At 43.1% G+C, this 12,076-nt stretch overlaps 1 protein-coding gene across 2 annotated transcripts in view; it reads right to left on the bottom strand.

Annotated features, from left to right (window-relative positions):
* Positions 1 to 12,076, bottom strand: part of SETD4 (SET domain containing 4) — a 24,622-nt gene continuing 12,546 nt past the window's right edge. For both annotated transcript variants that reach the window (XM_090060411.1, XM_090060403.1), the window contains exon 11: positions 1 to 10,100. In XM_090060411.1, the coding sequence (XP_089916537.1) occupies positions 9,966 to 10,100 (135 nt within the window). In that variant the 3' untranslated portion in view covers positions 1 to 9,965. The remainder of the gene's footprint in view (positions 10,101 to 12,076) is intronic.

The raw sequence follows: 12,076 nt of genomic DNA on the forward strand, positions 1-12,076 counted from the left end.
GGGGTTGGGGCCAGGCAGGGCAGCCATGGGGGCTCCTCCCATGGCTCCTCCAGTCCGGAGACAGGTAGGCACAGCTGGAGGAGCTGTGGGAGAACCTGCAGCTGCCTGGCTGTTCTTGCCCCTCCCCAGTTGATCCAAATCACTGAATCTCTCTGAATCAGTGCCAAATCTTCCAAAGCTGACTTGGCCAAATCAACTCAGGACAATGATCCAAATCTCCAAATTGAATCACTGTCCTCTGAATCTGTCAAATCCAAATCAAATACTTCCCTATTCACGTAGGCCTACCGCAGTGCACAGCAGCCTAATACTGCTGCACAGTAGCATATTAACATGGGTTTTGCCTGGCACACTATGGCACAGTGTTATTAAGCTACTGCACATTGAGTGTCTTGTGTAAACGCGCTCACAGAGACCAAATCCAAGATCCTCAAAGGTATTTAGATACCTAACTCCATTCACCAGAGTCATGCAGTAATTCAGTGTCAGAGCAGGGAGTCTTGCATGTCTTAAGAACAGGTTGAATTTTTTTGTAGATATTAACAGTTATGAACCCAGAAAGATAACAAAGCCAGTAGGGAAATACAGATCACCCAAGCGAGAGACTAACGTAAGAAGGATGGGGGTGAGGAACGGAACACAACTAGGTTGCAGAAAATACATTAGCCACCTAAGCCTGGGCATGGGGGAAGGAGAAGGAGGGGTTTCGCAACACTGAGAGAGAAAGAATATAGATACACACAAACCCGTACAATGGTCCACAATGGTGGAGGAAGAAGTTGAAGAAAGTTTCTCAGTCCATATAGTCTCATTGCGGGGGTCCTCTTCAGGTGGAGCGGGGTGGTCCATTGCTGAAGATTCTTCTCAAAGTGAAGTCCATCAGATGCAGAGCAGTGTTCAGGTGGTCCAGTCTGGTGGCATCATTGTATTGGCGGTGGCCTGTGATGTGCTCCACATAGATGTCATGGGACCAGCAGATCATGTCAGACACCAGAAGGCAGCGCATCAGCTTGGCGTTGCAGCAGGCATGCAGGACACTCTCATTGCTGGGGTCCCAGGCTCCAAGCATTCCCACGATGCGCGTGTCAATCATCACATCATAGCCACAGCCCCTCAGGATGTCGACCAGTGGGGTGTACTTCTCCTACTTGCAAGCCATGGCATCGGTGAAGGCTTTACGCCAGTTCTCAAAGGGAATGGCCACATCCATGATCACAATCTTCTTGGCCTCTTTGTTCGTGATAACTATATTAGGGCGCATCTGGCTCTCACAGCCCGGGACGGTGCGGTTGATGGAGATCTCCCCTGCTGCAGCCAGGAAGTAACTGCCAGTCCATTTGTTGTGACAATGCTAGCTGTTGTCGTGCAGGCACCCTCCAACCCAGCAGATGAGCAAACCCTACCCATTTAACACTAAATGGTGTAGCTCTTGTAGTTCCTTGCATCTCAATCTTTCTGTTTAAATGTATTAGCCTTTTAAACAGTGAAAGTACACTTACAACAGCTGCTGATCCAGGTGGTTTTCATAACTATCCAAATAACTATCACAGCCTTTTTTTTTAATTGGCCATTTCACATTTATACCTTACCATTTACTTAGACTCAAAGTACTTAGACTCAAATGCCCCTTAGAACCTGAGCAGAGAAAGTGTGGGCAGAGCGTTTCCCTTCTGTCTCACTTTTATTTATTTCTGAGTTTTCTGTAGAATTTTTACTGATTAGAACATTTTCTTTTGAGAAGAGAAATGTTTAAAGAAATGTTCTTTCTAGAAAAGTGATGCATTGTTGACAATGATGCTGGAAATTTAGCTCATCTAGTTAGATAAAAATGAACCAAAGAGCCAGTTCCACTGCACCTATTCCTGATGCCTCCTGTCAGTAACAGGTGATTTTTCTAGTATAAACAAGGTTTCTATAGACATGCCAGGGCCACTCCCACTTTCAGTGAAGCTGATCTAGTTTCCCAAAGGCAGAACTGAGAGTACAATTTGGCTTCAACTCACATGACAAGGCCCCTCAGAAGTACAGCTAGGGAAGATGACCGGGGCACTAGCCCCAGGCACTCATTAGAGCAGACACTGAAATGGGAGTCCCCAAGGAACTCACACTGTTGTCACTGGTGTTCAGGGAGTTTACAGAGGTGGCAGCAGCTGGCACCATGCCACAGCTGTGATAACCTCTACTCTGAGAGATCACACACTTAGAAGGCACATCCCCATATGAAAGGGCATGAGGTTGCTTTTTACCATAATGCACACCCCTGCAAGTGAGGTTGGTGCAGGGCAAATTGTCCCGGGTAGGGCAGGGAAGGCTGAGGCCAGCACCTGTGCTGGTCCCAGCAGCCTAATCTGGGCTCCTGGGGACCTCCCAGGGCAGCAGCAGCAGTGATCCAGCTGCTTGCAGCCTGGCCAGCAGCCAGAGTGCAGCAGCTCTGACTGGCTACGCTCCCTTTCTGGCTTTGAATGCTGCTGCTGCATGCATCATATCTTTTTTTAGCGGTGGTTTTTTTTCAACACTTGGATCTCTTGGTGTCAAAACCCCCCCATGGCATTGCAAATTAACAGCATGGCAAATGGATGCATGTGTGATGTGTGTGATTTGTGATACTTCAAACGTCCATGCGTTTGCCGATAGAGTCATAGAGAAATAGGCCTGGAAGGGACTTCCAGAGGTCATCTAATCCAACCCCATGCCTGAGGCAAGATCATCCCTAATCAAACCATCCTATACAATCCACAATCTAAACTCTACATAAGGCTACCATCAATGCTGACACAACATAAACATAATGCCGTAACCTGCCACAGGTAAACCATGACAACCAATGTATTACTTCTATAAAAGGTTGTCAATACATGTTCAAGAGGTCCTAAGTAGAGGGCCATGTCCCCCACAACAGAGAAAGGCAAAAACCCTCACAGTCCATACCAATTTGACCATGGGGTAAAAATTCTTCCTGACCTCAAATATGACAATTGGCCTGACTCTGACCAGAGGGGAAAAACCCTCTAGCCAGGAACCTCTGGCTTTGGTCCTAGCAGGAGCACTGGCACACTTCAGTCACAGTCCCCAGCCTTGCTGTAGCCAACATCTAATGCCTCTGAGGAAGGCTTAAAAACACCATGACATATAGCAGAAAGGTAGGGAGGGGCAACCAGCAAAGGCCAGAAGCACAGGAAATACCCATGGCAGAACATAAACATAGCTATGCCTAAATCATCCCCAACCAGTGGCTGTCCAACCTTTTCTTGAACACATCAAATGATGGAGAGGCCACAACTGCCCTAGGCAGTCTATTCCTCTGCCTCACTGTTCTAATTGTGAAGAAGTTTTTCCTGATATCTAACCTAAACTTAGTTTTCTGCAACCTCAAGCCATTGGTCCATGCTCTCCTCTCTTCAGCAAGAGACGGTGCTTTTCCTCTTCTTTATGGCAGTCCTTCAAGTATTTAAAGACTGTTGGCATGTCCCCTCTTAAGTTCCACAAATTGAAAGTGCTGAGCTCCTTCAGCCCCTCCTCATATAACTTGCCTTGCAAGCCCTTTATCATCTTTGTTGCCTGCCTCTGGACCCTCTCTAACTTCTCCACATCCTTTTTACAGTGTGGAGCCCAGAACTGCACACAATACTCCAGATGACACCTAACTAGTGCTGAGTAGAGAGGCACTTTCACCTCCCATGTTTTGTACCTAATACTTCTATTGATGCATCACAAAACCACACTCAACTTCTGTGAAGCTACATCACACTGAAGACTCATATTGAGTCTGAAATCTACCAAGACTGCAAGGTCTTTCTGCAAAGTGCTGCCATCCAACTAGGTATCACTATTTTATATTTGTGTTTTTGGTTATTTTGAGATGGAGCACCTTGCATTCATGTGCATTGAACTTCTTTCTGTTAACTGCAGCCCAGCTTTTCAATCTGTTGACATCCTTCTGAATTACACTTGCATCCTCCAACACATTCACAATCCTTCCGTTTTGTGTTGTCCACAAACTTGCTCAAGAAGCTTTCTATGCCAGCATTCAAATAATTAATAAATACACTGAACAGCACCAGGACAGATCCCTGTGGGACTCCACTCAAAGTCTCCAGCCATTCTGACATGGACCCATTAATAATTACCCTTTGCTGGGGGCTATTGAGCCAGTTATCTATCCGCCTTGCAGTAGTTCTGTTCAGCCCACATTCCTCCTATTTATGAAAAGGTTATGTGGGACCTTGTCAAAAGACCTACTGAAGTTCAGATACACAATATCTACAGCATTCCCTTCATCACGTCCTTCTATCCCACCCACCACCACTTCCGAGTGCTGCCCATGGCACCCACGTTTCAAGTTATGTCTCAAACTCTTCCTGTGGTAAAAGCACATAGAGTCAAGTCCTTATAATATCTGTGGGGAAATTACAAAGTGAAAGCAGGTCTTTTTTTAATTACTAAAACCATTAAAATCTACCATTAAAATCAATGGAAAATCTTTCCATTAATCAAGTTCTTATTTAAAAAAATACATTTTTAACACTGACAGCACAATCAAGAAAAAGAACATTCCACTACAGGCTGACTACTAGTGCTTTTGAAAATAGGTGTGATTTATCATTGATATAAATCATCCCTCTTTCATGCCCTGCTCTGTTAAGATTTTAAACAAAGCTATTAAAAACAGCTTATTTTCTTATCCTTCATAATTTGCATTAAAGTATCAAGTGTGACTCAAAAGGACAACCATCAACACCAGAAAATAAGAGTGAAAGAAATGTTAATTTTACAAATAAGGAACATGTTATGTTGATATAGCCAAGTCTTGTAAAATTATTCTAATCTAGGTTATACTGACGTTAATCAGAATTAATTCACTGCTGTAACATGAAGGGTTTTATACCAGTTTTAATCCACAGTACCTGAATACAAATCTTGCAGCTGTGATTGTAGCTTGCTTCTTTCTTTTGGTAACCAGTGAAAACATGACAATAAAAACTGAACCCGTGGAAAAAAAATGCTGCTCTGGAGGACACTGGTCATATCTGGAAGCAGAGAAGTGGAGTCTTAGTTATGAGCTAATTTGACAAAGTTTTTTTTTTTTTTATTTTTTTGCTGTGAAAATTGGAATTATATTACAACTGAAATCGGCCCAGTACAAATGGATTTTTTTTGTTTATATAAGAGCGATATTTGTAGTTTAAAGCAACACTATCTTGCATACACTTTGCTTAAAAACAAAGATTAAGGGCTAGTTCTTATCTCAGCAAGGCAAGCCTTAATTCTACTGAAGTCAACAGATGTAAAACAACATAACACTGACATAGCAAGAATAAAGTAAAGCCCTAGGACTCTCATTCATGCCAGCAAAAGCCTGAGAAAGAGATATTATTAGTCAGTCTCACAGGCTTCAGTTCAGGCTCTGCCTTTGGTGCCAGTCAGGGTAGGTGCCAAGTATCTTGTGGTTTTTAACTGTATCTGGAGGAGGGAGGGTGAGCCCAGGAAAAAAGGACTGTATCCTGAAAAGTACGAAGCACCTGTTATTAATTCTTACTGGTTCCAACAGACTTGTGACTACTCCATACTGCTCAGCTTCAGATCCAGAATGCATGCATGAAATTACACCCAGTGCTATAGCAAAGTGGGGGCAAGCAGGGTGACTGCCCCAGGTGCCAAAACAAAGGGACGCCAATAGGTACTGCCCAGCCAGAGCCACGAGTGGCTCATTTTGGGGGGCGAGGGGATGGGAGGAGCATGGCTGCCGCTGCTGTGTGCACTCCCAGGCAAGCATGGGGAAGGCGTATGCCCCACAGATCTGTGTGCAAGGCGAGGGTGGGCTGCCTCTACAGGCTTTGCCCTGGGTGCCAAATTTCTTTGCCACAGCACTGATTATACCTGCAACTTTATGAGAAAAAAAGAGAACACGGAGTCTGCAGTGAGATGCAAGCTCCCAGTTTTTCCGCTTGTCAACCCCAGTAAGTGGGAAATCATCCCAGTGATATCAGTGAAACTATATCAGTCTGAAAATGGTATAAATGAGAAAAGAATCAGGCCCCTAATATGTGGAGACAATTTAAGTGGACAGCTCTCAATTACACCTTAATGAATGAGGCTAAAATAACGTTAAGAAAGATAAACTGGGCCAAGAATTGGTGTCTTGCATTGGAATATCTAAGAAAGGAGACAAACTCCAAACTCAGAGGGGCTACTACGAAAGACAGACCAAAAGAAGATGGAAGAAAGCAGCGAGGAATAACATTCCTTCAGGAAACTTTGCTATGTCTTACTCTAAATGCAGAGGAGTAGGATGTAACTTTGTAATTTTATCTTAATAGCAATGGAGTATCGTTTCCTAAACTATGAAAACTAAATCACAGACATTGCCTGCTGAAAAGAGGGCCTACTTCCCTATTAAAAAAATGTAAGAGGTAGGGTAATAATGATATGTAGATACACCGTAATTTTCTCTCTCTTTGCAGCAGTACACTAGCTTCATCTAGTGGACATTACTGAAATTTCACTAGTTTTATTTAAGTCAGTCAATAAAGTTGTTTTGGTAACATCTTTGGGTTTGTACCAAGGTAATATGGTAGCAGCCAAACACAAATACAAGAATGTGTATTTTGCATTAAATCGCTACTTACACATTAAGAGTTTTAGGGTTTAGATGTCCTCAAGATTATTCAAGTTTAAAATTTATTGGAACTATGTGATTGTTTCTTTCCATTTCGGTGGGTGTATACTTGTTTTAGAAAGTACTAAACTATGCACCACCATCCCAGTGCATGGTTATTTTTAGCAGCTACGTTGCCATAGTGATTTACTATAGAAAGGTAGCTCATCACTATGGTGACCTAGCATTAGCATCACGATTTGTGCCCACTGCTGCTACGTCACCATAGCTCGTTGCTACGGCAATGTAGCATCTCATGTAGACATAACCAGTCTGTTTGGATTCACATAATCCAAGTTTGGCTTTTCATTTTGAAAATGAATACAATTTTAACTTTATAGTAAAAGTCCTTCCAAAACTGTCAAGATTCCCCTGGCTTTGCATTGAAACCATAAAACAGTATACATTTCACAGGATTTTTCTGAAAAAAAAACAAATATTGGCCCTACCTCATGTGAAAATGAGGCCACATTTGCATAAACGTAGTCCAAGATTTGTGTGTAATGAAATAAACCAGACATGTTTTTTGCCAGCTTCTCCCACCACTCAACTGTTTATCATCTCCCTCAGAGAGAGAGAGCTTACAATCATACATATATTGCTATCACTGAAGTTTTCCAAATATGCTAGACACCCAGAGCAAGCAGATGTGTGGAATGACACATCCTTTTTCACTGCAGAAGTCAGCTTCAGATTACAGAAACATTAGCGAAAATGTAAAGAATATGGACCAGAATCCAGGGCTCACCCAGTGCAGGAAACTGCTCTCACCCTTAAAGAGATGTATTCCCTATTGCTTAATCTCTCTCTGGCCTCGTAGATCTTGCATTCTTGACTACACAATAACACAAGTTCCACTGGAGTCCTCCAGCCCAGTGGGGCTCAACCTTTTGGCCCCACTGGCCTGATGAGTGCTATAGAGCTGGTCTGAAGGCTGGATTGAGCCCCAAACACCCAGATCAAGCCCCATATGGCTTTGGCTAGCCCCTGGACACGCAGATAGGGCCTACACCACCCCCACCCAAAGACAGGGTCCCATATGCTAGCTTTGGGCCCTGGCACTCCATGCTGATCCTGCTTGACCTCATGCACCAGGATCAGACTCCACATTGCCTCCACCTGGCCTTATATATTGGGATTAGACCCCATGCTGCCCTTTATGCCCAATTTAGCATGCAAGGCCAAGCTATCTGGCCTATGGGACTCCTCACAGGTCCAAAAATTTGGCAGCAGAGGAGCAGCAATCAATGCTCCCCTATGGGAAGCCCTACAAGTTGAATGACATGACACCAGGGGTCAGGTCTGGTCCGCAGGCTGGAGGTTAAGCACCCCTACTCTAATCTAGTAGGGAAACTCTTTTAGTAGACATGGGTTTGAGTCCCCTTATGCTGAAGAAGACCTAGTATCCAGGCCCCTAGTAGCTGACTGCTTTAACCACTAGGCAAGTGATTCTCAATCTGGGTGCCATGAAATTCTTTTATGGATACGGTGCAGTACAAGGTGATTAACTGCAGACACTCACCCTCTCCAGCTGCTACTCCTCTACTCCTGCCCCTCCTCCACTGCCCAACCCTTGTGCAAGTAAATGAGATCTGTAACAAATTAATTCATTTTTTAAATAGGGTGCTGCTCATTTCACAAAAGCTATGGAGTCTAAAAACATTCGTAACTGCCTTAGGCAAATGTAAGTGTCCATGGCTCCTGTGCAAGACATCATGGAGTGTTCCCCTTCTGGAGAGACCATTTATTGTTAAGGAAAACATTTAGTGCACGGGAAGAGCTCAATTTTCTTAACCCATTTATGCTCCATTGATGTTTGCCATGAATAAAGAAATGCAGTATAACAAGCAGCCAGCCAAAAACCATGACACTGTTGGGGGGGGGGTGCGCACGCCTACCTCTGTCCATGCCACTTGTGACTGGAATCTAGCAATTAGAGCTGCAAGCCCAAAACATGCACTCACTTCCACTCTTTGATAAACTTTGATAAACTCCATGTTCTTGTTAAGTTTATACTCTTGCACTGCTTTTAAGTACTGTTTTTTTAAAATGACAGAGTTTGCAATTGTTTCTACTTCCACACAGTTGTATACAATTCATTTTTATTTACATTTTTAAATGCTTTTGTTGAATTGTGACTAATAATGTAATGAAGAACCAAGATCCTTCTATATAAAAACATCCATAAAATGTCATAAATATATGAAAATCCATAAACCATTCCACAGACTGGATACACAAAGGAAGTGTTCTAAACTCAGGTTCAGTCAGATGCAAGTTAAAACACAAAAGTTAGATGTCATGGGCATGTCCCCACAAGTGTGCAAGTGCGGCTTGCAGTGCCACAAGCCACATATGCATGCATTCACTGTGCTGGTAATAAGAACACACCCCTGAAGGGCTGAGAATTGCCAAGCTCCCTGGGAACCAATGGACTGATCCTTCACGGAGTGTCTAAGAGGGAGTATGAAAATAATAAAGACTCACTGGGACCATACAAGAGTGGTAAAATTGCAGAGTGTGAGAGGTCCTGCTAGTCACCTCTATTGTGGGAGGATTCAAGCAGGCACCCCTTAACAGGAGAAACAAAAAGGATGCCTACATAAGTGTGCAGGAGCCAGTATCAGTACCTGAGAGGATGAAGGCTAGATATGGCAGTTTCCTAAACTTATAAGTAAGATCAAGGCACGGCAGGAAAGTTAAAGAGGTCATTAGTAAGCTAGAGGGCCCAGAGAGAGATACTGGGCTCCCATACAGTCCATAGGCAGTGGAAAGTTCCAAACACTGATCCTCCCAAATCAGAATGACTCAGAGACAGAAAGCTACCTTTGTCCCCCTTTCCCTTTAGCTGCATTATCTATGCCAGAAGTAGGCAACCTCTTCTGACTAAGGGCCAGAATGGCCCATCCCAAACTGGAGGAAGACAGGTGCTAGGACTCTGCAGCTACCACTGCTGGTCCCCACAACAGCACAGGCACAGAGCCTATAGCCAGTGCTCCTGGCCACTGAATGTTACTGAAGCCCCATATCTGCCAGCTGGGTCCAAAGATTCTATAGGCCAGATGCAGCCCACAGGCCATATGTTGCCGACTCCTGTTCCATGATGTATTTCTTAGCTGATCCAGTACAGAATACGATCCCATATCTGGTATGAATACATGTAAACAAAGCTGGACCCGTTTTCACCAGAATTTAACATTATTATTTTGCAGTTACTGGTCACTTATGGTGTCTGAGTCAGGCAGGCCTGTAACTCCTGGCCAGTGAGATCCACTGAGTTGTACTAGACATGAACAACCTTCTCAAGCAGTCAAGAGACTGTAGCATTCAAGTTGGACAGAATCTCTGCTGACTTCTGCAAGATCCTTAGGTCTTCCAGGCGCAGTCCCTTTATCAAAGCCAGCTGGGCTTCAAGGTTTATGTTATCCTTTTTCAACTTGGAAATCTGAAATATGTAAAATAAGTGGGAAGGTTTTATTTCAAATTATAAGATGATTACTAGGGTGAGTACATGAACAGATGCTTCTCACAAGTTAATTTGTGCCAGGGTAAAATATTGCATCATGAACATACTGTACATTTGGTCTTACCAAGACAACAGAGTTAGCAACAAAATGAAACAGTGTTCACACAAAATTCATGACACAGACAGGAAACAAAGGCTAAGACTAGGTTAGGGAAAAAATGTGCTTATTTCAAGTCAGTGCCTTACTGAATCAGACCCTAAGGCCCGCCTAGTTCAACAGCAACCACACCAAGAACTTAGTAGTGAAAGATGCTTAAGATGCCTACTGTAAGCAGAGGAACAGTAGATCACCATTGACATAAATCTAAGGTAGTGAGCTAAATTGTATTGCAGTCACCTTTCCTTAGTGGTAGAGCTACTTTTTAAATTAGATCTTGTGTATTGAGTAAGGCCATGACAATGGCCTCCCCTCCTGTCTGATCTAGAATTTGCTAATGAAAAATGCAGGGACTTAAAATGGCAGTGTTAAGAAACAAAAACTTGTCACTTTCTCTCTTTAGGCCTTTTCAACAGTGTCTATCTGGACCTGTATTTCTGAAGTCCCCCATTATCAGCATTTTACTAGACTGCTGCCCTTTTGGGCGCTCTCAAACTTTTGAACACATTTTCTTTTCTCAATCTACATTTTTATATCTACATTCTTATAGCTTGGAATTTAGATCCATGCAGATTCTACTGTTTGGTAGTCTTCACACAGAATTATAATCTCACTTGACACTATGAATCCTTTAGTTAACATTACTACCTTATCACACCCCTTCAACCTAGCCGGTTATTCCACTACAGTTTGTAAGAGTCATTACAACATCCCACTGCATTATCCCACTCTGTTTCTGAAACACCTATTATTTCCAAGTCCTTGTCCGCAGTTCAGGATTCTAAATCATCTGTTTTTACTTATGAACTTCTTGCACTTATAAGCAGACATTTCAGATGTTATTCCTGACTGGGAATCTGTTTTTATTTAACTCTTTGATCTGACATACTGCTGATTTTATAGACTCTGTCTCTGTGCTTCTATCCTTTCCCTGTCCTAGTTGTTCTAGCTGTTGTTTCCAGCCTCTCCATGATTGGCTGTGAAGGTACTTCTGTGTTCCCAGCATCACGGACAGCTGTCTCTGTCTGACTTACACTTCAGTTAAACACATACCTTGTTCTTTTCTGTAACAAGTAAGGCTCCATCCGGTATAAGGTTCAGCTACCCCCTTCAGTTTGTGTCTTGCTTTTCCAAAATGTACCCAAAAGCCAAAGAAACTAAAATTTCCTCTAGTCTGTACTATCTTCTCAAACACACACAGAAACCCAGAAGTTCCCTTTGCTTAACTGGATCTATGCCTGGAACTAGAAGCATTGCAGAGAAAACGATCACTGGGGCCTGGGATCTAAGAATTCCACCTACTTAGCTGTAAAAATTTCATTTCCAGGACCTCTCCCTTTCATACTCTATGTCCATAGGTTGCTGGTACCAACATGTACTATGACCAAAGGCTCTTTCCCAGAAGTCCATCTAAAGCGTCTCATTATATTCACCACTTTCACACCTACAAGTAAGTCTCCATACAGGTATCTGTACTTCAAAATAAGATTTTTTTCCTTCTTAGGACCCTTCAAAAATAGGGTGTGTTTATATTTGGGGGTGCAGTATATGAGGGAAATAAGGTAATTTCCAAATAGGAAGGTCAAGGAAGTCAGGGCTGGGGTTCTCACACTCTCAAATATCCCTATATGGCATGTTTATAAACAGTACCATGCTCCCTGCTCTTCCAGTTCAACAATTGTAGGCTGCAGATATTGTACCTGCACTTTGAGGGCTATGAACTGCTTGTACCATGTGCATATGCTTATTTTCCTTATCATCTCATTGCCCTTTTCCTTTGTAGTCATTTCAGCAGGGC

The sequence above is a fragment of the Crocodylus siamensis genome, chromosome 1, assembly GCF_052110815.1.
Source record: "Crocodylus siamensis isolate JL-2025a chromosome 1, ASM5211081v1, whole genome shotgun sequence".
Taxonomy (NCBI): domain Eukaryota; kingdom Metazoa; phylum Chordata; order Crocodylia; family Crocodylidae; genus Crocodylus; species Crocodylus siamensis.